The 23,171-nt window shown below is 41.8% G+C and overlaps 1 protein-coding gene across 5 annotated transcripts in view; it reads right to left on the bottom strand.

Annotated features, from left to right (window-relative positions):
* Nucleotides 1–23,171, bottom strand: part of ALS2 (alsin Rho guanine nucleotide exchange factor ALS2) — a 62,641-nt gene that overhangs the window by 27,174 nt on the left and 12,296 nt on the right. For all 5 annotated transcript variants that reach the window (XM_058187075.1, XM_058187051.1, XM_058187085.1 and 2 more), the window contains 11 exons: nucleotides 22,892–23,060; nucleotides 22,413–22,509; nucleotides 20,766–20,843; nucleotides 18,882–19,064; nucleotides 14,335–14,506; nucleotides 9,115–9,295; nucleotides 7,856–7,921; nucleotides 5,151–5,310; nucleotides 2,792–2,923; nucleotides 1,936–2,064; nucleotides 441–511 (listed from right to left, as the gene is read on the bottom strand). In XM_058187075.1, the coding sequence (XP_058043058.1) occupies nucleotides 441–511; nucleotides 1,936–2,064; nucleotides 2,792–2,923; nucleotides 5,151–5,310; nucleotides 7,856–7,921; nucleotides 9,115–9,295; nucleotides 14,335–14,506; nucleotides 18,882–19,064; nucleotides 20,766–20,843; nucleotides 22,413–22,509; nucleotides 22,892–23,060 (1,438 nt within the window). The remainder of the gene's footprint in view (nucleotides 1–440; nucleotides 512–1,935; nucleotides 2,065–2,791; nucleotides 2,924–5,150; nucleotides 5,311–7,855; nucleotides 7,922–9,114; nucleotides 9,296–14,334; nucleotides 14,507–18,881; nucleotides 19,065–20,765; nucleotides 20,844–22,412; nucleotides 22,510–22,891; nucleotides 23,061–23,171) is intronic.

Raw genomic sequence — 23,171 nt, 5'->3', positions numbered from 1 at the left:
CACATGAATCCAGGACACTGCAATTCTCATAAGTATGAGTTAGTTGCTAAGCATCTGAATTTTGATCACATGACCATGTGGATGCTGCAATGGCCATAAGTGTGAAAAACAGTCATAAGTCATTTTTTTCAGTGCCCTTGTAACTTTCAGCAGTCACTAAACAAACTGTATAAAACTAAATACTTTTACATCTGAAGTGTACATTAGACTGTTTCATAGATTCAGCATATTTACACTTAAAAGCCCATATTAACAGTTGTTGTGTCAATTGATGCACGCCTAAAAAGAGCCAGATCCATAATTATAACAATTTAAATTCTATTATGAGTATGAAAGCAGGTTCAAGAGTAAATAGGGATAGGCTGCAAAATAAGTTTTAAATGAATCAATAATTTGTTAATTAGTTCAAACTTAATATAAAGCAGCTGAAAAATACTTACATATTACCAGACTCTTCTGAAACAGGTTCTACCCACAGGGTAGACAAGGAAAAAATATGGTGAGTTGAGAACTATAGGAGAAAAAAGGAAAATATCAATCTTCATATTATGGTTATGGCCATAACGTAAGGTCCATGGTCTTTGCTTGAGCCCTAGCTTTCAAAAAGCTTCTGGTTACAATTCAAGATGCTGGTTGTTACTACCTATAAAAACCTTTTGTGGTATGGGATCAGGATACTTCTCTCTACCAGCCCTCCTACATGTGTAGGAAGAGAGCATGCTCTGGGTCCCTTTGATAAAGAAATACCATCTTATGGGACCCAAAAAGTTCTGCCACCTGACCACTGGAACATCTTCCCCACTAAGATTCCCCACACCACTAGCCTTTTGAAAAGCAGTCAAGACCTGGTTCATTACTCAGGCATTGGATGATTAGTAACTGCTTTGAGGTTTTATTCTCAGCTGTCTTTTCCTGGTTTAAGATTATTTGGGGGATTGTTTCTGAAATATTTTTAATTGTTAATTTGTTGTTGCCCAGAATTCCTCAGATGAAAGGGACAGCCATATTAAACAAACGAACTCTAGTCTGACTGCAACATTCAAGTTGCATTGCAACCTGCGTGTTACCATATCTGTACAAAAAAACCCCAAAAAACCTCTGATCCATAATTCAGTGATGTCCTCTATTCTTAACACGCCTGATTAGCAGCAATTGACAAAGACGGGGGCGGGGGGGGGGGGAAAGGAGTAGCAACATTTGGTTTCTCTTTTGTGATAAATTACTCACAATTTAGAAGATCTGAATAACTGGACTGGATGATAATAAAAAAGAATTCAGAAGGAAGAAAGGGAGGGAAGGAAAACAAAATCTATTTTTGAACTGAGTTTGGAAACCTACAAACTAATGAACCAGCCTATATTCCTTTTATATTATTTCAGAAAATAGAAAAATCTTTACCATATGCCAGGCAGAATAATTTTAGCAACAACACAGAAGACTGCCCAATTAGTTTCCCATATGTTCTTCTACAGATATTGAGTTTTTCTCTATTGGGGATACAGATACATTAAGTTTGCCAGGAGGAGCATGTTGTGGGTCCCACCTGCTAAGGAGCTTCATCTCACAGCTTAGAGAGCTTTTTCTGCTATGCCCCCATCCTTTGGAACAAAGTGAAGTTGGCCGACCTTACTGACCTTCTGGAAGGCCCTTAAAACCTGGTTGTGACATCAGGCCTGTGGATGTGAAAGTTTTGAAATGCAGTCTTCCGTGGTTTTGTTTTATTATACTCTTAATTGCTTTAATTGTGTTTTAATAGTTTTGTTATTTTGATTGTTGAGTTTTTGTTATTATAACTATGTGCACTGCCTGGAGTCAGATAAGCAAGATGAGTAGCTATACAGTATAGATGAAATAAGTAAAAAAATAAACACGCTTTCAATTTGAAGGATTCCTTGTCCTAGGAAGAGATGACTGCCCCATCCTTCAGGTACAGACCTGAGCATGGACTAAGGCATCATTGAAGAGGATAAACCAATTCACTGAAAATCTCCCAGCATGTTGCAGCGACAATCCTCGATTGCTGCTTTCACAGATTAGTCGCCGTTCAGGTTTCCTCAAGGAATCCTATAATTGAAAAGAAATACAAGGCAATTTAACAACAGGTAAGGCAATTCACGGTAGGAATTTGTAATGCAGTGCTGGTGGAGTTTGAATTTATTTGCATTGAAACATTGGAATGGAATGGAATGGAATGATAAATCATAATTAACAAGATTTACGGGACAAGTACTTACGGGACCGTCTACTGCCGTCTTCTACCTCCCAGCGACCTGTGCGTTCTCACAGAGAGGGACTCCTTAGGGTGCCGTCAGCCAAGCAATGTCGACTGGCGGCTCCCAGGGGAAGGGCCTTCTCTGTGGGGGCTCCTACCCTGTGGAATGAACTTCCCCCTGGACTTCGACAACTACCTGATCTTCGGACCTTTCGCTGCGAACTTAAGACTTATCTATTCAGTCTTGCCGGACTGGCTTGAATTTTTAAATCTTTTAGCTGATTTTATGGGTTTGAAATTTTTATTAATTTTATAGGGCTGATAGTATTTTAAAATGGGGTCAAATTGAATAAGTTTTTTAATGTCTGTTTTTAGTATTGTATGTGTTGTTGCTGTATTTTATCTTGGCTGTAAACCGCCCTGAGTCCTTCGGGAGAAGGGCGGTATACAAATTAAAATATTATTATTATTATATTATAAGATACAATTTTCTAAAACTAGAATTATCTTCATGAAAGTATTACAATTTGTGGTAGTAAATAATATCAGCTCCTAATACACACACACACACACACGTACTGTCATTTTCCCAGGAAATGTTTTCCAAAAACCCAGTGTATATTCAGCATCTTTTCTTTTCCTACTGAGATGGACAGCCAGAGATTCATAAGAAGAACTGGAATCCTGAAGGCTTTGATATTCTGGAGATGTCTACAGAGAAAGAATGGAGATTGATTAATGTTCCACAAGACCATCCCAATATTTTGATATAAATTACTGTATTTCTATATGATGCTCCAGAACATAAGACGCACCTAGTTTTCGGGGAGGAAAACAAGAAAAAAAAATCTGCCTCTGCCTCCCAGTCCCAGCATGTGGCTCATCAGGGCTCCACTCCGTTGTACCCACTACTGGTCAGCTGAGCGACAGCTGGATTCCGGCCTCCTGTAGCTCTGCCAATCAGCCGGCTGGCTGACCAGAAATGGTGCTACTGCTGCCTCTTCTGTGTCTGTTGCCTGCACTGGGGAATGCTGGAGCCTTCGCAGCATTCCCTGGCTATCGCCGCTGCCGCCTATCGGTGGTTGAATCAGCCTCCTGGAATACCACTGATCAGCTGTTCCAGATGGCGGGGATCGTTGCTGCCTATCGCCACCACCGCCTGTGGCGTCCCTGCCACCTGGAACAGCTGATTGGCAGTATTCTGGGAGGCCGATCCAACTGCCAATAGATGCCGGTATTGCCAACAAGTGACAGGCAGCAGTGGTGATAGGCAATATTCGCTCCATAAGATGTAAAGACATTTCCACCCACTTTTGGGGGGGGGGGGCGGGGGGGAAGAGAAAGTGTGCCTTAAGTGCAAAAAATACAGTACTTTATATTGCAATATTAGAAAAACCCATATTTAATATATCAGTGAAGTTAGAACAGCTGGATAAATAAATTTACCTTCCATAGTACTGGAATTATAGTGACATAATAGATAAATTAATGAAAGGCTTTCAATGTACTAAAGCCAGGATGTTAGCAGTCTTTACACTTAAAAGGTTTATACATTGCACAACTTTTGCCCCAGCAGGTGGCAGCATCTAGCAGTCTTCTCTGGAATCAGAAGAAAACAGCAGAGCAGCCAGCTAGTACTTGGAAGGGAGATTTCTAGGAATCATAGAGATGTAAACAAGACTGCAATTTCAGGAGGGGGGAAGGTAGGCAGTGGCAAGCCATTTTTTTAGAGCTGCCAAGAAAACCACATAATATATCTGTGAAATCACCAGGGGTTGATTTTATAATTACTATTTGTAATATTCTGGAAACAGCCTTGGGGCTCATAGAGTCTGCTGGTTTCAGCATGATTTGTAGCAAAGTAATTTTTAAACTGCCACCTAAGAAGATCCTCTAATTTCTAAAGAAGCTTAAGAGTAACCTAAACATTGCAGCCCTTGTTTCAAGTTCCAGGTAGCAAATTCACATGCAACCTGTAGAGTGCCGGTGAAACATACAGTTCTTCTAAATTCCCAAAATTTCCCCTCCTCCAGGAAATCCACCGCAAACAGAAACATTTCTTTAGGAAATCAAATGCACTGAGGAAGGCAGATCTCTCAGGAATGTTATTACCACTATTAGGATGCTGAATTGTTCGGTCAACAGGAAAGATTTGTTGGGGGTTAAGAGCCAGTAGTGGAAAGGAAAGATGGCTTACAACACCAGTGCATATTCCATTACTCTGATCAGTCTTTGCAACATCTTCCTTTCACCTTCATCTTCCCAGGGCCTTGTTTTCCTGTTCCTTCCTTTTATGAGAAACTCAAAGATGAAGAGTGCACATATACCAATGGCCATTCAACTGTCCCACTGCCATCTCTTCTGCATCCAGAATTCAACACATCTGAAGAAATTTAATCCCTAACCTTAACCCCTGTTTGGATCCCTTTCCCAAATAACTGGTGAATTCATTCAGAATTTATCCACATAAGAATTTGTCTACTTTACCATAAGTTCACTAACCGTGGTCTGCTAAACTTAATTTTTACTGGATTTGAGCCTAACCCTAACTTTAATACATATGTGACCTTCAATTACCAGAAATCCCTAGTCAGAATGCTGGCTAAGGAATTCTAGAAGTTGAAATCCATGCATCTTAAAGTTGCCATGCAAGAATATGTTTTAAATATTCTAACATCAGAAAACTTTTCTTACCCTCTGATAGAATACTATAAAAGCTAAAACATTGCTGCTAAAATATAATGCAGTTTTACTACTTGTTTATTTTAACATTCGATACTATGCACATTCAAAAACACACAGTAAAAGATAAACAATTAAATTAGAAAGGGTGTATTTAAATGCATGATTTAGCTATCGTTAGACAGATTACAGAATTAAAAACAAATAGTAAATGATAACCTACTATTTAAAAAAACTTTCAAACTGAACAACTTACCACTTCAAAACAGGTAGCAAGCTTTAATAAAACTCTAGCATAATTATGAAGTCGTCTGATTGGCAAGAAAAACAGAGCATTTAGTATCTCCATCAATGGATAAATCTCGTTTGTCTCTGACAGATCTTGAAGTAATGCTTGGTTTTTGCCTAAGGAATCCCTACAGATAAAGGAAAACATGTATTACGTCTCAACACTACTCAGTATTTTAAAAAAAGGAATGAAATTGATTATTTAGGGAAATATTTTATGTATGTATGTAGGTAGGTAGGTAGGTAGGTAGGTCTTGGCATATTTGGGTCTTTTTCCGTGTAAGGTTGAGAGTTCCTTGGTGACGTTTCGATGATGTCTCACTCATCATCTTCAGGCTGGTGCTTTCGGCTTCGAGCTTCTGTGGGCAAAGCATGGTCGGAGCTGCCGTCTCTCTATAAATACTGGTGGGGAGGTGGGGAGTGTTGCTGTGAGCGGGTTGGTTGGCTGTGTGGTTGCATCTTGACTGGTAGATGGAGTGGGTGTTTGCAGATTGGTCGGCTGCCTTGCAGCATCCTGTGTAGGTGTGGTCCTAGTCTTTTGTTCCTGAGCTTTGGTGTTGTGGCCTCTGGAGTTCTGTGATGTGATGTCTTGAGCAGATGGCTGTGATGCAGCATCCTGGGGCCTGGCCTGGCTCCAAGTCTGAGGTCCTGTCATGTGTTCCTGGCGTGTGTCAGCTTGCTTTGCGTGGGGATCGGAGGGGGGGGCACCAGCCAGTGGTGCCAGCATGGTCTGGCTTCTGGATGGTGGTTGTGTTTCGTCTGTGGGATGGGTTTGGGTTTGAATCTGGTGAGGATGATCAGTGATGGCATATATTATCCTGGGTCCGGTGTCAGTGGCTGGGACTCGTTTGTTGATGAAGGCCAGTTTCCAGATGTCTGGTAGGCAGGTGGTGTCATCCCATTTGTTCATGTTGTGGGGTTTCTCTATTTTGATGGCTTCCATAATTATTCTCTTGTTATAGTGTTCAGTTTTGGAGATTAATTTGGTTCCTTCAAAATCAATTTCATGTCCTGTGGTTTTAAGCATCCTGTGTGGGTGTGGTCCTAGCTGTGTGCCTATTAGTCTTAACGACCTGGGTAATGGGCTGTGCTGCAACATCCTGAGCTCTAGTGCTGTGACATCCTGAGTACTGTGCTGCAACATCCTGAGCAGATGGCTGTGATGCAGCACCCCGGGCTCTGGCCTGGCTCCGAGTCTGGGGTCCCGTCATGTGTTCATGGCGTGTGTCAGCTTGCTTTGCGTGGGGATCGGAGGGGGTGCAGCAGCTGGTGATGCCTCTGTGGTCTGGCTTCTGGATGGTGGTTGTATTTCATCTATGAGATGGGTTTGGGTTTGCATCTGGTGAGGATGATTGGTGGTGGCGTCATGTATTATCCTGGGTCCGGTATCAATTTTCATGACTGGGACTCGTTTGTTGACTAGGGCTAGTTTCCAGATGTCTGGTAGGCGGGAGGTATCGTCACATTTATTCATGTTGTGTCATCAACCAATCAAGATGTAACAATGCAGCCAACCAACCCGCTTACAGCAACAAAGCCAGCACTCCACACCAGTATTTAGAGAGACGACAGCTCCGACCACGCTTTGCTTGCACAAGCATGAAGCCGTAAGCACCAGCCTGAAGATAATGAGTGGGAGATCTCATCGAAACGTCGCCAAGATACTCTCAACCTTACATAGGAAAAGACCCGAATACGCCAAGACTTGCACACACACACACACACACACACACACACACACACACACACATTCATATATATATTTGCAAACATGATTAATAGAAAAATATGACACATAAAAGTTTCATAGCATTTCATTGAAATAATTTTTAAAAAGCTAGAACGAAAAAGAAAAGCTTACATTTACCAACAAAGAAATGATTCCCATACAATTCAGACCAAATTTAGGAGTAGCTCAATTACACTAGAAATAAAATGCATAGCTTAACTGCTTTTTAATTTCAAATAACATTGTCAATTAATATAAAGATGCATATATTCTACTATTTTTCAAGAGAGATTTTCACAGGAATCCATATGATCAAGCCTCCCCATTTCCCATAAATGGAAGAAGCCTATTAAATTTTGAATGACATTTTTAAAATGAATTAATTCAAAGGAATAGGTTATGTGTTGATGCGGTATTCACCAAAAATAATGGAAAGACATCACAAGAATGACTGGAGCTCTATTTTTATAGATTATTATAGAATCTTGAAAGCCTGGTCGATTTTTCTCTCTCTCCCTCCCTTTCATACAACCCAAGAAAGTCAAGGTGAGGCAATCCTGACTTTCTGCCTCAACATTTCCCGATTTTCTGGACTAGGCTAATGTTCTCCTAATTGCAGCCAGGAACCTTCTTGAAGGATATACTGATTTTATCTATACTGGTAAGTGAAGGTTAAATATGTACATATTAGTTTTCCTAACTTTTTAAAATGGTATTTTTATTATTTTTAAGTTGCTTTACAAATATTTTAGGCAGAAAGGTAAAATATGTGTATTTTATTTAACCATAGTTTCCTATTAGCACAAAATATACATAAGTATGGCATCATCTGAGTAATCAAAGAAATACCCTACAGTGTACAAGCTTGACCTTTACCATGATTTTAATCATTCATTAGTGCAACAATAAATCAAACAACGCTGCACATGAAAATGCACACTTACATTGCTGGCTTGGAGAGTACTGAAAATCCTCCCATTACCAAAAAGTTTGTCAAGGAAGCACAGTACCTAAAACAGAACATTGGAAGAAAAATGAATATTCTTGTGGATATCATTATGAATCTAATAGAAAATGTAAGAAATGAAATAAATTTCTGCCTAATCCCTGACCCTCCAATCTTTAGCATTTCAATACGTTTATATCACTAGATTCTGGTAATAGAGTTCCTCTCACTTTGCTTTGGTAACAAGGAACTCCATGCCCAAATTCTGATACCTCTATATGTTGTTCTCTCCCCTGCCCCAATACAGCAGTACAACATTACTATTCAAACTCAAACTCTCCCATCTGGCCTGGAGTATCCCACATCATAAGCGCTGTGATTAGAAAGCAAAGCAGCATTGGTTCCTGCCATACAAGATTTATATGAAAATACCCAAAGTAATGGGACGGGTAATAAAGACATATTTTTTCCTAGTAGCTTTTCTGTCTGAGGCATATGTCAAGAGGATAGCATAGTAGCAATTTGTACGTCATATTAAAATGAAAGATATATCACAGCATGAATCTATGAACTGTATTCTTAAAGGTTATTGACTAACAGATTTAATATTTAATATTAATTTAATATTAATATTCAGTACTAATACGGTCATGAAAGTAATCAATTGAGGACAGTTTCAAGAATTCTGCTTCTTGCCTGCCAATCTAAAGGAGTGGCTGGTGGTTTTCCAATTATTCTTCAACTTAATCTTACAGTGCAAGTCAGCAGTTCAGAAAACAGTAAGCATAATGTTTGAAAATTCTTTCTGTATTATTATTATTATTATTATTATTTATTACATTTGTATACCGCCCATCTCCCGAAGGACTCAGGGCGGTTCACAGTCAAAAAAAACAGCAGAAAACATATAATACATAAAAAACAGCCAAAAGAATAGACAGCCAAATTCAATTGATGCTCCAACCTCCAAACACAAACTTAAAACCTCATTTAAACCCCTTTTTTAAAAATCCCAATTTAAAACTACATTCAAGCTAGTCCTGCTCTTCGAAACAGCAACGTCTTCAGTTCGCGGCGGAAGGACTTGAGATCGGGGAGTTGACGAAGCCCCAGAGGGAGCTCGTTCTGTATGTCAGAAAGAGTTTTTATTTTTCTTTAGAATCTTTTTCTTTAGAATTCATTCTGTTTTCAGATGCAGCTTTACCCAGTGTAAAAAATACCCACAAATTAAAACTTTAATTTTAAAAAAATCCTTACTCAGTATAACTTTCCCAAAACAGATTTGAATGCTTCAGAATCACCAGATTCTTTGCTTCTTTTAATCCTTGAAGAAAGCTGGTCAAAGAGGCTCCATGCTGACCAATCAGGTAACACAGTTTGCTGAATGTGCTTGCCATTTCCTGCAGCAATTGGATGGTAGATGCTGTACCTAAATTATCTGTAACCCAACAAGTGCACATGTAGTTGAAATGCATGGTGGAAATATTGCCAATTTAATATATCAGAAAGAAGAATTAGTCTAAGCTCTCAAAACTATATATTTAAAAATGTATTCAAAGATTCTCATGAACTAGTCATTAGTAAATCCATCTTTATTTAATTACAGTTATGAACTCTTAATAATCAAGGACCTTTTACTTCACATCACAGGCATTTAGCTCCTCATGCATACAAGTCAGGACACAAATAATTTGCTGGGAATAAGGATAGGAGGCAAAATTTGGAAAGAGCATTTTGAAAGAAGGTTGGTCATGAATGTGGCCACAAGAATCTGAGGACTGAAGCTAGCTATGGAGAGACGGGAAAAATAAGAATGTCAGCTGGACAACAAAGCTCAGCTGAAAGAACTGAACATTTTAAATAATTCATAGACTATGACTTATTTACTGCAATGGGAAATTCAGGCTGTTTTCCTTTTCTATGGAGAGCAATGTAGGGGTAACTTTGATGAAGATAGCAGGAGCTGTTAAGAGAAGAGATATGACAACTTTGACCTATGAAGACTAAAAATTCCCCTAACCCAATACATCTTCCTATGGAAAAGGAAGCATTGGTTCAGCTGTTTCATGCCAAAATGAGCACCTAGCCACACTACAACATTTTTTCAAGGTATCTAAAAAGATAGTTCAGCCACAAGAACATTTAGAAAGCCCAACTCATTATAATAAACTGAGAAAAAGATTCTGAAAATCTCCCAGTAAACAGGGCTCTGGGAAAGAAAAGAAGAAGGAATTCCTCAGAAGGAAATTATGTTAATGGACTCTGCACCTTTGGTTATTTCAAAACCCTATTGTCTTTTTAGTTTTGCCTCATTGTCATAGACATCCTAATAGCCTTACTGAACTCACTAAACACATAATGTGCTATAGTCAATAACATTTCTGGCTGCTACATCCAATCAATTCATATTTTAATTTGCTTAAACTGTAACCCCACCCCTTTTTAGACTTATCTTGTTCAGTTTCTAAGAACTAGATGATAAATAAATTTAATAGATATTATTTGTTTCTAGTACTGTGAATACGCCAATGTGTACTTCCAGTACAATGTGTTTTAATCTCTAGTACCAACAAAGGAAATATCAGCATCAAATATTGCTACAAATTGGCAAAAGAACCAAGATATTCCAGATATATAGAAGCTAGATTTGGGCTTTTGCAGCAAAAACCAAATACCTCACATTGAAGAGTTTAACTGACAAGATTGTTACCCTTTTCTTTTGGGTTTGTGCAAATATTTTGGATGCTACTCCAGAAGACCCTAGTAGCAAGAATGATTATCCAAGGACATTCCTCCCATGTGAGTGTATGCAGGAGGTGCACAGAATACCCTGCATCTTGACTGTGACCCTGGGTGGCTGAAAGATACCTCTGAAGAAGATTACCACCTCACGGTCCTTGAGAAGATGAGGTCAAGAAATGCCTCTGAGGGAAACTGCTGCCTTGCATATTTGTGTGTATCAGTGGTGGATATGCCACTCTTGAGTCCCACAGATGCAAGGTGAGCCTCTGAGGGACTGCACCCTTGACCATCAGGGTAAGACTTGTATACTTTCCATAGTTTAGTATATTAATTTGGAAAATGGAAACATTGGTCAGGTTGTGTGATGGAAAATGAGGAAGGCTGCGGTTCCGCGGACCTTATAGGCATTACGGAGACCTGGTTGGGCACGGAAGGGGGTGTACCCCTCGTGGAGATGTGCCCGCCGGGTTTCCGTGCATTCCATCAACCGAGGGCCCAGGGTAGGGGTGGGGGGGTGGCGGTTGTGATTAGAGAGAGTCTAGAGCCGAGGGAGACCACTGTGCCTCAGATTGCCGGGTGCGAATCCCTCTTTGTGAGATGGGGTCATAGGTGTCAGATGGGTTTGCTGATCGCGTACCTGGCTCCTTGCTACGTGACAGCTGCCCTGCCCGAGCTCCTGGAGGTGCTGGCCGGGGTGGCAGTTGAGACCCCCAGACTTTTAGTCATGGGGGACTTTAACTTGCCATCTTCCGGCCCGTCATCGACAGCGGCTCGGGAGTTCACGGCTTCCATGACGGCCTTGGACCTGACCCAGGTAATTGATGGCCCTACTCACATTGGGGGTGGCACTCTGGACCTGATTTTCTCTCTGGTCAGTGGTTGAGAGATCTGGACTTAAAGGAAATAGTCACTGAACCTTTGTCATGGTCAGATCACTCTCTTCTTCGCCTGGACTTTCTGACCGCCATTCACCACCGCAGGGAGACGGAGCCGATCGTTGGTTCCGTCCCAGGCGCCTGATGGACCCGGATGGGTTCGGACGGAGCTTGGGCCATTTCCTGAGGGTCTGGCTCACGGCTCGGCCGAGGAACTTGTTGCGGCCTGGGAACGGGCGCGGCGGGGCCTTAGACCGAGTCGTGCCTTTGCGGCCTCTGACCCGGCGCAGGGCCCAACCGGCTCCTTGGTTCTCCGAGGAGCTGAGGGGATGAAGCGCCGGAGAAGACGCCTAGAGAGTTCCTGGAGGTCTGGCCGTTCGAAGCTGATCGGACACTAGTGAAGTCCTATACTAGGACTTACCTAGTGGCATTGAGGGAAGCGAGGCGTAGCTACGCCTCCTCCCTCATTGCATCGGCAGATAACCGCCCGGCCGCCCTGTTTCGGGTGACTCGCTCCCTCCTTCATCAGGGGGGGCGGGATGACCCGTTGCAGGGACGGGCTGAGGAGTTTAACGGTTATCTGTACGATAAAATCGGGATGGTCTGGACCAAGATTGCGGTGATGCGGGTGAGACGCTCGAGGGTGGTCTTGGCGACATTATTTGGGATGAGTTTGACCCTGTGGCTCCCGAGGACATGGACAGGTTGCTGGGTAGGTTGAATGCCACCACGTGTTTACTGGACCCGTGCCCCTCCTGGCTGGTGCTGGCCACTCGGGAGGTGACACGAGGCTGGCTCCAGGCGATTACGATCGCTTCTTTGGTGGAGGGTGTCTTCCCGGCCGCCTTGAAAGAGGCGGTGGTGAGGCCCCTCCTTAAGAAGCCTTCCCTGGACCCGGCTGTTTTAGGTAATTATCGTCCGGTCTCCAACCTTCGCTTTGCGGCGAAGGTTGTAGAGAGTATGGTGGCATATCAGCTTCCCTTGCACCTGGATGAAACTGTCTATCTAGACCCGTTCCAGTCCGGTTTCCGACCCGGTTACAGCACGGAGACGGCTTTGGTCGCGTTGGTAGATGATCTCTGGAGGGCCAGGGATAGGGGTTGTTCCTCTGCCCTGGTCCTATTAGATCTCTCAGCGGCTTTCGATACCATCGACCATGGTATCCTGCTGCGCCGGTTGGGGGGATTGGGAGTGGGAGGCACCGTTTATCGGTGGTTCTCCTCCTATCTCTCCGACCGGTCGCAGTCGGTGTTGACAGGGGGGCAGAGGTCGTCCCCGAGGCGCCTCACTTGTGGGGTGCCGCAGGGGGCGGTTCTCTCGCCCCTTCTGTTTAACATCTACATGAAACCGCTGGGTGAGATCATCAGTGGTTTCGGTGTGAAGTATCAGCTGTATGCGGATGATACTCAGCTGTACTTTTCTACACCGAACCACCCCAACGAAGCTATCGAAGTGCTGTCCCGGTGTCTGGAGGCCGTACGGGTCTGGATGGGGAGAAACAGGCTCAAGCTCAATCCCGCCAAGACAGAGTGGCTGTGGATGCATCGGCTAAATCCGCGGCTGAACATCGGCGGCGAGTCATTGGCCCCGATGGAGAGGGTCCGCAACTTAGGCGTCCTCCTGGATGAACGGCTGTCTCTAGAAGAGCATTTGACGGCCGTCTCCAGGAGAGCGTTCTACCAGGTTCGCCTGGTACGCCAGTTGCGCCCCTTTCTGGACCGGGATGCCCTATCCACGGTTACTCACGCACTCGTGACGTCTCGCCTGGATTACTGCAATGCTCTCTACATGGGGCTCCCCTTGAGGGGCATCCGGAGGCTACAGTTAGTCAGAATGCAGCTGCGCTGGTGATAGATGGAGCCCTCGTGGCTCCCATATGACACCTATCCTCCGCAGACTGCACTGGCTTCCTGTGGCCTTCCGGGTGCGCTTCAAGGTTTTGGTGACCACCTTTAAAGCGCTCCATGGCATTGGGCCGGGTTATTTACGGGACCGCCTACTGCGACCGAATACCTCCCACCGTCCCGTGCGCTCTCACAGGCAGGGTCTCCTCAGGGTGCCGTCAGCGAGGCAATGTCGTCTGGCGACGCCCAGGGGAAGGGCCTTCTCTGTGGGGGCTCCCACCCTCTGGAACGATCTACCCCCCGGACTTCGTCAGCTTTCGGACCTTCGGACCTTCCGCCGCGGGCTTAAAACATACTTATTTAATTGTGCAGGACTGAGCTAGATTTTAAATTTTGGGTTTTAAATTGGGTTTTATTTCTATTTTTAATTGGACGGGCTTTAGAATAAGTTTTTTAAATGTTTTATATTGTATTTATATTCTATTTATCTGTTTTTAGTGCCTGTAAACCGCCCTGAGTCCCTTGGGAGATAGGGCGGTATATAAATATGATTAAATAAATAAATAAATAAATAAATAAATAAATAAGGCGAGACTGTGAGGAATTATGGGACTTTAGCATTCAAAAATGCTGTACATGGGACTCTATCATGAACACTCCAAATTTTCCAACAGCTGGGAAAGAGAAAAATGTGAAAAGGAAACTCAAAATAGTCCCGTCTCACTTCTGCTTGGTGTAAGGGGCAACTCAGCAAGCTTTCAAGTTTAAATTATTACATCCTGGAACAACAATGTGGCATTTCTGTACTCCTTGTACCTTTGGTTTCCTGCTCAAAGGCAGACAGTCTTTCATCTAGCACAATATACGACTGAGGTGTGTGGTTTAAATACAGAGCAAAACGGAAGACAAAACACAATAATACTCCTGTCCAAGTAAAGAAACAAAAACAAAAAATTACTTCCTAGTGATTTTTAGAAGTCAAAAACTGAAGACAGTGAAATAAAAACACCTCTTACCAAATCCCAAGAGTGGTCGGAGAACTTGGGATTTTATAGAACTCAGTTTACAGTAGAACTGTCTCTCTGTCGAAGCCAACTCATGAAGACTTGCGATGTATCCCATAATGTTCTTGTCCACTAAAGCCAAACACTTATTTCCACCTGTTGTCACATGGCTAATATACCCTAGCTGGAAGGAAGACATTATTTTGAGAAATCTCTCAAGACAAGACTCAAGGTTATCCTTACTTGATGTTCTGGTAGACATTTACCTCTTCTATTTTACCACTTGACCTAGTGAAATAAACTCTTCAAAGTACACACATAACATTAATATGACTTACTATGTATAGCCTTTTAAAAAAACCATGGTATGTGTACTATATACAATATTAATACTTGAAGCATTTACTTGATCAGATTCAGCAATAATAGTCTTAGATCCAGTAAACTGTAACTGTATTCTTTTTCTTTGATCATGTCTTTAAATACCTAGGTTTGGCATAGATAGTGTGGCTCTTGAAATCAGATTCCAGTGATGTTCGAGGATATGAATATCCTTGAATATGAATATAAATGTTGGCAGGAATAGCCAATACCCTAGATGATAGGCTCAAGATCCAGATGGATCTTGACAGACTTGAACAGTGGGCCCTAACTAATAAAATGAAATTCAAGAGAAAAGTAAAGTAGAGAAAAGTAGAGAAAAGTAAAATCTTGCACTTAGGCAAGAAAAATCAAAACTACACTTATAGACTGAAAGAAACCAGGCTTAATACCAGGTAGCAGTAAATGTGACAGTAGTATTAGTGGGCAACCAATTAAATATGAGCCAAGAGTGTGCGGTGGCAGCAAAAAAGGCCAATGCAATCCTAAATTGCATTAACAGAGGGATTCAATCAAGATCACATGAGGTACTAATAACACTCTATAAAGCCTTATAAAACCACAACCCTAGAATACTACATCCAGTTTTGGTCACCACATTATAGAAAAGATGTTGAGACTCTAGAAAAAGTGCAGAGAAGAGCAAGAAAGATGATTAGGGGACTGGAGGCTAAAACATATGAAGAACGGTTACACGAACTGGACATGGTTAGTCTAGTGAAGAGAAGGACCAGGAGAGACATGATAGCAGTGTTCCAATATTTGAGGGGCTGTCACAGAGAGGAAGGGGTCAATCTATTTTTTAAAACACATGAAGGCCAGACAAGGAATAATGGATGGAAATTGATCAAGGAGAGATTCAACCTGGTAATAAGGAGAAATTTTCTCCTTACAGTGAGAACAATCAACCAATGGAACAGCTTGCATTCAGAAGTTGTGGGAGCTTTATCACTGGAAGCTTTCAAGAAGAGACTGGACTGCCATCTGTCAGAAATGGTGTAGGGTCTCCTGCTTGGGCAGAGGGTTGAATTAGATGACCTACAAGGTCCCTTCCAACTCTGTTATTCTGTTCTGTTCTTATTCTGTTCTGATATCAATTACCGTATATACTCGAGTATAAGCCGAGTTTTTCAGCATGTTTTTTGTGCTGAAAAACGTCCCCTCGGCTTATACTCGAGTATATACGGCTTATACTCGAGTTTTTTTTTTTTCTTCTTTTCTTCACATTATACCGGATGGTGCAAACTTGGCGGGCTTTTGCATTAGCGCGGGGAAGCCCTGCCGGTGCAGTGAGAGGGCGGGGCGGGGGAGCCGCCAGCCTTCTCGGCTGAGGGAGGGAGGCTTTCCCTGACCGGTAGCTGCCTCATTTCCCTCCCTCGGCTTATACTCGAGTCCCCAGTTTACCCCAGTTTTTTGGGGTAAAATTGGGGACCTCGGCTTATACTCGGATCGGCTTATATTCGAGTATATACGGTAAGCTCTTTCAGAAGATTTTACTCCTTCTGCTTTTTTACTGTTGCTCTTGAACCTACTTTCCATATTCTTTTACTTATTACCAATAACAGAGAATATTTGTAGCTAAGGGTTGAAATGAGGAGTCCTTGGTGCTTTCATGATGTTACCCAATTTAGGTATTGAAACATCTGCAAGAAAACTGTCAAGCTCAGATAGCACCAAGGACCCTCATTTCCTTTCTATAGGAGATGACCAGGCTGAGAAGGGTTGGGGCAGGGTCAAACACGAAATCAATTTGGAGTTGCTCTGCTCTCACAAGAGACCTAAGTCCAGTTCTCCTTGAATTCTGTTCTTATCTAGCACCAATTTGCTTTGATTATTGATAGATCAGGTTCTTGTGTACAGTGTTGTGGTCCGCCAGCAACCTGCAGAGCTGGCAGTGGAGTCGAACAGTGAGGAGGCTGGGGAGGAAAATAGGCCAGTCCTGGAGTCTGGGGAAGGCTCGGACGAGAGCTCTGCGTCAGAGGCAGAGATGGGGCCAGGGTCATTTGGGAGTTATGCGCGGACTCCGGAGCCTCCAGAGTCAGAGATCAGAGAGGCAGAGGAACAGGAGGAGCATGTTCCTAGTGCATGTATGCACAGAACTGCCAGAAGGCAAGAACAGTTAAAACAAAAGGGACGACTCAGGAGTAAGGCCTGGAGATGATTGGCCCCTCCCATAAGGCTTAAAAGAGGACTCTTTGCAGGAAAGCAACATTATTAATTCTGTTCCCAATCAGCATATCTGTTTGATTCTGGACTCCGTGTGGCTTTGCCAAATAGGTCTTTGGCAGCATGTTACGGTAGATAAAGGTTGGTGATTCTCCCGAAGCACTTTTCCCGAAGGATCTTTTGCAATTAATTGGGACTCAGCTGTGAATGAAAGTAATTCACAGCTGTTGCAATAAAAGAGATTTTTGGGACTACTCTTATGCTTTAATGACTCACTAAGCCTAGGTCACAACATATAGGTAGCATGTAATAAACCTGAAGTGCTTTGAACTAAACTCATGTTCCTGGTTACTTTTGCCTCTCACTTTCTCTAATTTCATTCCAAAACCATCCTTTTTCAGAAAGTTTTTGGCTCCACATCCTACTTCATGTGCCATACTACAACTAAGCTTGTAACAAAGCTCTTGTCTCTATCTGATATCCAATTTAGTCAGTCTGTTTTACAGTATGTACTCTATAAAGTTGTGATGGCGAACCTGTGGCACGCAGTGGCCTCTTTGATGGCCCACGAGCAGTCACCCCAGTTCAGTTTTGCTGTGCATGTGTGCGCGCGCGCCTCCCGCCATCCAGCTGGTCTTCGGATCTTTGCTGCGAATGTGTGGGGAACGTTTGGTGGGACCGCACACGCATGTGCAGGGGCAGGGCACATGCAGGGGCCCACACACACATGCACGGGGGTGGGGTGCATGCATGGGGCCCGTACTTGCATTGCATGTTGGGGGTTCAGGCGCGCACACATGCGTTTGGCCACTCAGTTCGGAAAAAGTTAGCCATCACTGCTATAAAGCAATGATGGGCACGTTCCCTCATTGAATGTTATATGAAACCCACTGTTTCACAAAACGCAAGATTTACACCAAACTTAGGTGTAAGACGAAAACAAAGAAGTGGAAAAGGATGTTCACTAGTTTATGATTTACAGGTTACGATGGCAATTAAGACTGAGATGATGATTTGAACCACGTGATGAAGTTTAAAGTGCAACATTATGTGACTACATTGCTTAGCGATGGCAATCATGGCTGTAGCATAATTCCAAAATGTATAGGTTTTTAGACAGGAAGAGACAAGAGCCCCAGGTAAGGAACACAAGGATCCTGCAGAGGGAGTGGTGGAAGCTGGGGCAGGCCTGGTACAGACACACGATAGAGGACAGGGAGGGTTTGGAGGCTCAGCGCAGCCAAAGCACAGATCAAGGGAGGCTGAGGGAGGGTGGGGCTGCTGGGGAGGCCCAGTGCAGACTAAAGCTTTCTTGTGATGTTGTAATCACAAGCCAGGCGCCAAAGCACCTGGATTGCGATCACATTACAACGGGATGGCTATAATGACTAGAACTGCAGCGCAGTGGGAGCTGGTTATACACCCATGTTTTCAGCATAGCCATAATACTGAACAGTCACTAAATGAACTGACATAATTGGAGGACTATCTGTAGTAATGCCTTGAAACTACAGATTTAATTTACTGGCTTTTTCTTTATATAGTATACCAGTAAACTGAAACAAATGCCTTACAAAACATGAATGTATATTGGCTTTTTGTTAGAATATATTTTATTTTTTTATTTTTTTTTAATTTAAATTTTTAAATTAGGATGAGAAAATTAAGAGTCACAGAAAACAGTGCATAGTAACAGTGACTTCACTGTTAATGTTATATTTTATTGACAGTATTTCTTAACACTATAGCATCTCGGCTGAAAACAATAATGGAAAATGTAATGTTTCTTCTAGCTGACAAAAATTGAACATGAAGTAGAAGGATGCAGCTGTGGCACAGATGATTATTTTGTAATTACAGTACAGGTCTGATTCTTCCTGGGGCTGGGTTTCACTGGAAATCATTTTCCATGGTCAATGGAACAAGAGATTACACATCATATTCCTGAGACTACGTATCACATACCTATGTTCTAAAGTTTTTTAGGAAATCAACCAGAAGGTAATACATACCTTACTACAGTTTATCAGCAATGTTGGACTCTTTAGGCAGTTATTTTCAGATGAAACATCATCCTCTTCTTTTTCTTCTCGGCCACTATAATATAACGAAGGCTGAAAATCTTCTCCATCTGCTAGGAATAGGGAATAATCTGGACCTGCTGCTATATTCCAAATTCTGTTGTCATCACATATCTAAACATATAAAAACATAATTTAGGAATATAAGAACAACTCTGCTAAATCAGGGCAAGAGCACTTTTAATCTACAGCAAGATCCAGATAGATATCTCTTGCATTAAACTGTTTAACTGGTAGTTTCATCCCTACAACTGGCATTTGGAAAAATGCCACTCTCAACCTAAAATCAACATTTTAGTTTTCAATTGTACTTAATAAATTTTCCCTTTAACCAATTTTCTCTTTAAACCCATTCAAATTAATTGCCATTGCCACATACTAAGGTAATGAACACAATGTAAAATTATGCTTAGAATGAACATTGTCTTCTTTCATCTATTTCAGATCTCCTTCCAATCTGTTTCACTGTTATCCCCATTTTAGCTTTTGCGTACATCAATCATTTTTGTAGTATAGCCTTTATTGTTATTGTACATCATGTATACAACAAAATTGGTTTTAGCCTCACTGGTGCAATCCATTACCAAAAATACAAACAACATATATAGTATAAAAAATAATCCCTATGCAAGTAATTGGGCAGGGGGGGGGGAAGAAAAAAGAAAGAAAAAGAAAAACTAGTCATACGTTTCCGCGTGTGCGTGAAGTGATTGTGGTTGTGTTTAAGAGTCTGACAGCCCAAGGATAGAAACATAAAACCTATTTGTTCGGCTGGCTATGCTTCAATGTCTTCTGCCCAATGGTAGAAATGCAAAGAGACACTGGCTATGGTGTGAATCATCTCTGAGTATCTTCCTTACTCTGCTGAAACAGCTAGACTTGGCGATGTCATCCAGTGGTTAGAGGGCAACCAATGGTTTCTTGTGCTGAATTGATCACTCTCTATAGTGCCTTCCTGTCCGCAGCTGTTAAACCAGCGTACCATAATGTAATGCAGTATGTGAGGACACTTTCTATCGTGGACCGATAGAAAGAGGTCATCGGCCATTGTTCCACCTGATTTTTTCGCAGGACTCTAAAAAAATGAAGTCTCTGTTGGGCTTTGCCAATTACCAGGGATGTGTTGTTTTTCCAGATGAGTTCTTGACTAATAAGCACTCCCAAGAATTTAAAAGAGGAAACCCTTTCCACACAGCCCTCCTTGATATATAGTTGGGCAGGTTCCTCTCTGTGCTTCCGGAAATCTAGCACCATCTCCTTTGTCTTACTAATATTTAGATGTCAGTTGTTTTTTGAGCACCATGCGGATACCTTCTGGACTTCTTCCCTGTACACTGATTCATCCCCTCCAGTTATGAGACCCAGCACCATTGTGTTGTCTGCAAAACAATCATAGCCCTTCAATCATTTTTTAAGCCAGAGTTGCAATCATTTTGTCCTTTTCTCCCTACAAAGTGTTTGATCACCCTGGTTCTGTATGATCACTCTGGATCATACAGACCACAAGAAAAAAAATTACAAGGTAAATCGCACATCACCATCCTGAGCTGCAGAGGGGAAGTATAGCTTTGGACTGTTTTCACCTTGCGCCATGTTAAGAAAAACCTAAGATACCAGGCAGATTCTCTTGTCAAGATTTCTATATTTGGGGGAGCAACAGGATTTTTGAAATCATGGAAAGCCCAGCTGAAACATCTTCATAATTGTCTTCTTTTAATCAAGGTATTGGCAATTTTTTAAAAAAGCAAATGTGGTGATGTAAATTGAAATTACAAATAATTATTCTGAAAACAAGTTAGTGACAATAAAAATTACCTTTGCCAGACGAGGGATTGTGGTTGGAGAATTCAAATGACTTAGCTGTCCGTAAATATTACTGCCCCATGCATATACCTGCAGAAAAGTAGAGAGAAAAGCCATTTTAATGTAACCTATGCCAAAGTAAAATAAAATAAGAGTATATAAAATAAGAAAAAGTCGATCTAAAATAGCCTTCCACAGTGGCAACTTTCAGATGTGTTGTATTACAATGTCTCTCTCTGGGCTTCTCAATCTTATATCTGGGATTTTGGTTGTAGTTTCTGCTCTTGGGGGATTTCAACCTTCTTGTCCCTGTGGTGTGGCTGACAGTAGCCCAGCAATTCAGGGTTAGCATAGACTTTTCCCATGCCACAGCTAGTCTAACTCATAAAATGGTGGACATAAATTGGATCTACATTACTCTCATAATTTATTATTCATTTATATAATTATTTTTACAAATAACTCAAGGCAGTATACACATCCAACATACCTTCCTCCTATTTTTCCCAGAATAACAATAACCCTGTGAGGTAAGTTGGACTGAGAGAGAGTAACTGGCCAAAAGTCACTCAGCTGGTTTTCATGGCTAAGGCAGAATTTGAACTCAAGTTCTCCTGTTTTCTAGCTTGGTGCGTTAACCAGGTTGCTCCTTATCTGGAGAAAATTTCTAGAAATCCTTTGTCAAAATATGATCACTTTTTAGTCACTGAGGCATGAGCACCTCGAATTTCCACAATGTAGTAGGCCCACACTCGTGATGAATCTGATATGTTTGAGGAATTACCCAACAATCAGATAAATTTTGTTAAATATTGAAATCCCAAGTAGCAAAGTTGCTAGATATGATTATTCCAGAATTGTCTCTTCCTACTAACTAATCCAGAAATGCTCTTTGATTTACAGAAAATGGCAGAAGAAATGCCCAGCATAATGATGGCCAAAAAAGGGAAAAAAATGAATAAATTTGCCTGGACATGAATATAAGCTCATGTTCAACCTATACCATTATGATAAGGCCAATTAATCATCACTATCTTTGTGATTTTGCTATGCTGCCATGATTCTGTTCAGGATGACCTGTCCCTCTGGGGAATTAAGAGGCAGATTAACCTGTTTTAAGGTGTTGTTCAAAACTTTACAAGTAAAGTCCCTCTCTCAGCCCAAGGGTCTCTCATATTATTGTGGCAAAAAATCTGTGCCATTTTTTTTTTTGTTTACATTTATACCCCGCCCTTCTCCGAAGACTCAGGGCGGCTTACAGTGTATAAGGCAATAGCTGTGCTCCTGAATAAAAGGAAGGCTATAAATACAGAAATAAATACATAATTTCACTCTTATAGTCCCCACCCCATCAATAATTAATCATCCAGACAAGAAGAATTAAACCATAACCAGCCCAGCCAGCTAGAAGTTACTATAGCTGGAAAGGACAAACTAGAATGAGAAGCACCTGTTCGTTCAGATTCTGGCCATCAAAAGGCATGCTTTCAGTTTCAGTTCAAATAAACATTTATATATGTATCTATACAAAAGTATATCAATGCTGAAAACATAACGTTGAAAGGAAATCTGAATATGGAGTGAGACACAGAAAACACAGTTTGATCTAATGAGTGAAGCTCCAGATGTGAGATAAGCAAGCAGCATTTATTTTCCTACCTGCGATTTAGCTGTGAGTGCCAAGGAATGATGGCCACCAGCAGACAAATGAATGACTTCCTTACCATCAAGACTTTTTACACACAATGGTTGGAGCCTGCAAACCCACAAAATGAAATCAAGATCCTCAACTTACAGAAGAAATTTGCACAGAGTACTTTTCATAGGAATGCAATGATCAATTTTTACAATGCCAATACGGAAGACAAATTGTTTCGTTATGATCAAGATGGCCCACGTATATTGAACCAGTCATTACAGAATGAAAAGATATGGAGACAATTCCAAGTAGGTTATAGTTAACACTGTGTGAGCAAACATTAAGCATGGATAGAGAGAGAGAGAGTTCCCCTGCTTTTCTCCCTGTAGCATCTCCAATAAGCCCCACAAATCATATTCCATCACAGATGAACACAGAGGACTATAAGAGGGAATTACTGTTTCCTAACCAAGGAAAACTTTTCTCTCTATACTTTTACCTTGGCAAGATATCACCATGTCCCAGTTGCCCATCTTTTCCTTTCCCCCAGCTCCACACCTCAGTTCGCAGAGACGGAAGAAGTGCATCAGCTTCACCACTGTACGTAGGTGTCAGGGCAACTGTCCTCATTTTGGCTCGTCCTACCTTCCTCAAAAGCCTCGGAGAAACTTTAGGAACAAGGGAAGCAAGAATAAACTTTTAGAGCATAGCGATTATCTGTATCTTTAGTTCAGCTAAATATATTATTTGCTAATCCTTAAAAGGCAGATTCATACGGT

This window comes from Ahaetulla prasina, chromosome 1, assembly GCF_028640845.1.
Source record: "Ahaetulla prasina isolate Xishuangbanna chromosome 1, ASM2864084v1, whole genome shotgun sequence".
NCBI classification, from domain to species: Eukaryota; Metazoa; Chordata; class Lepidosauria; order Squamata; family Colubridae; genus Ahaetulla; species Ahaetulla prasina.
The sequence above is the reverse complement of the archived record's forward strand: the minus strand, read 5'-3'. Positions and strand labels throughout refer to the sequence as shown.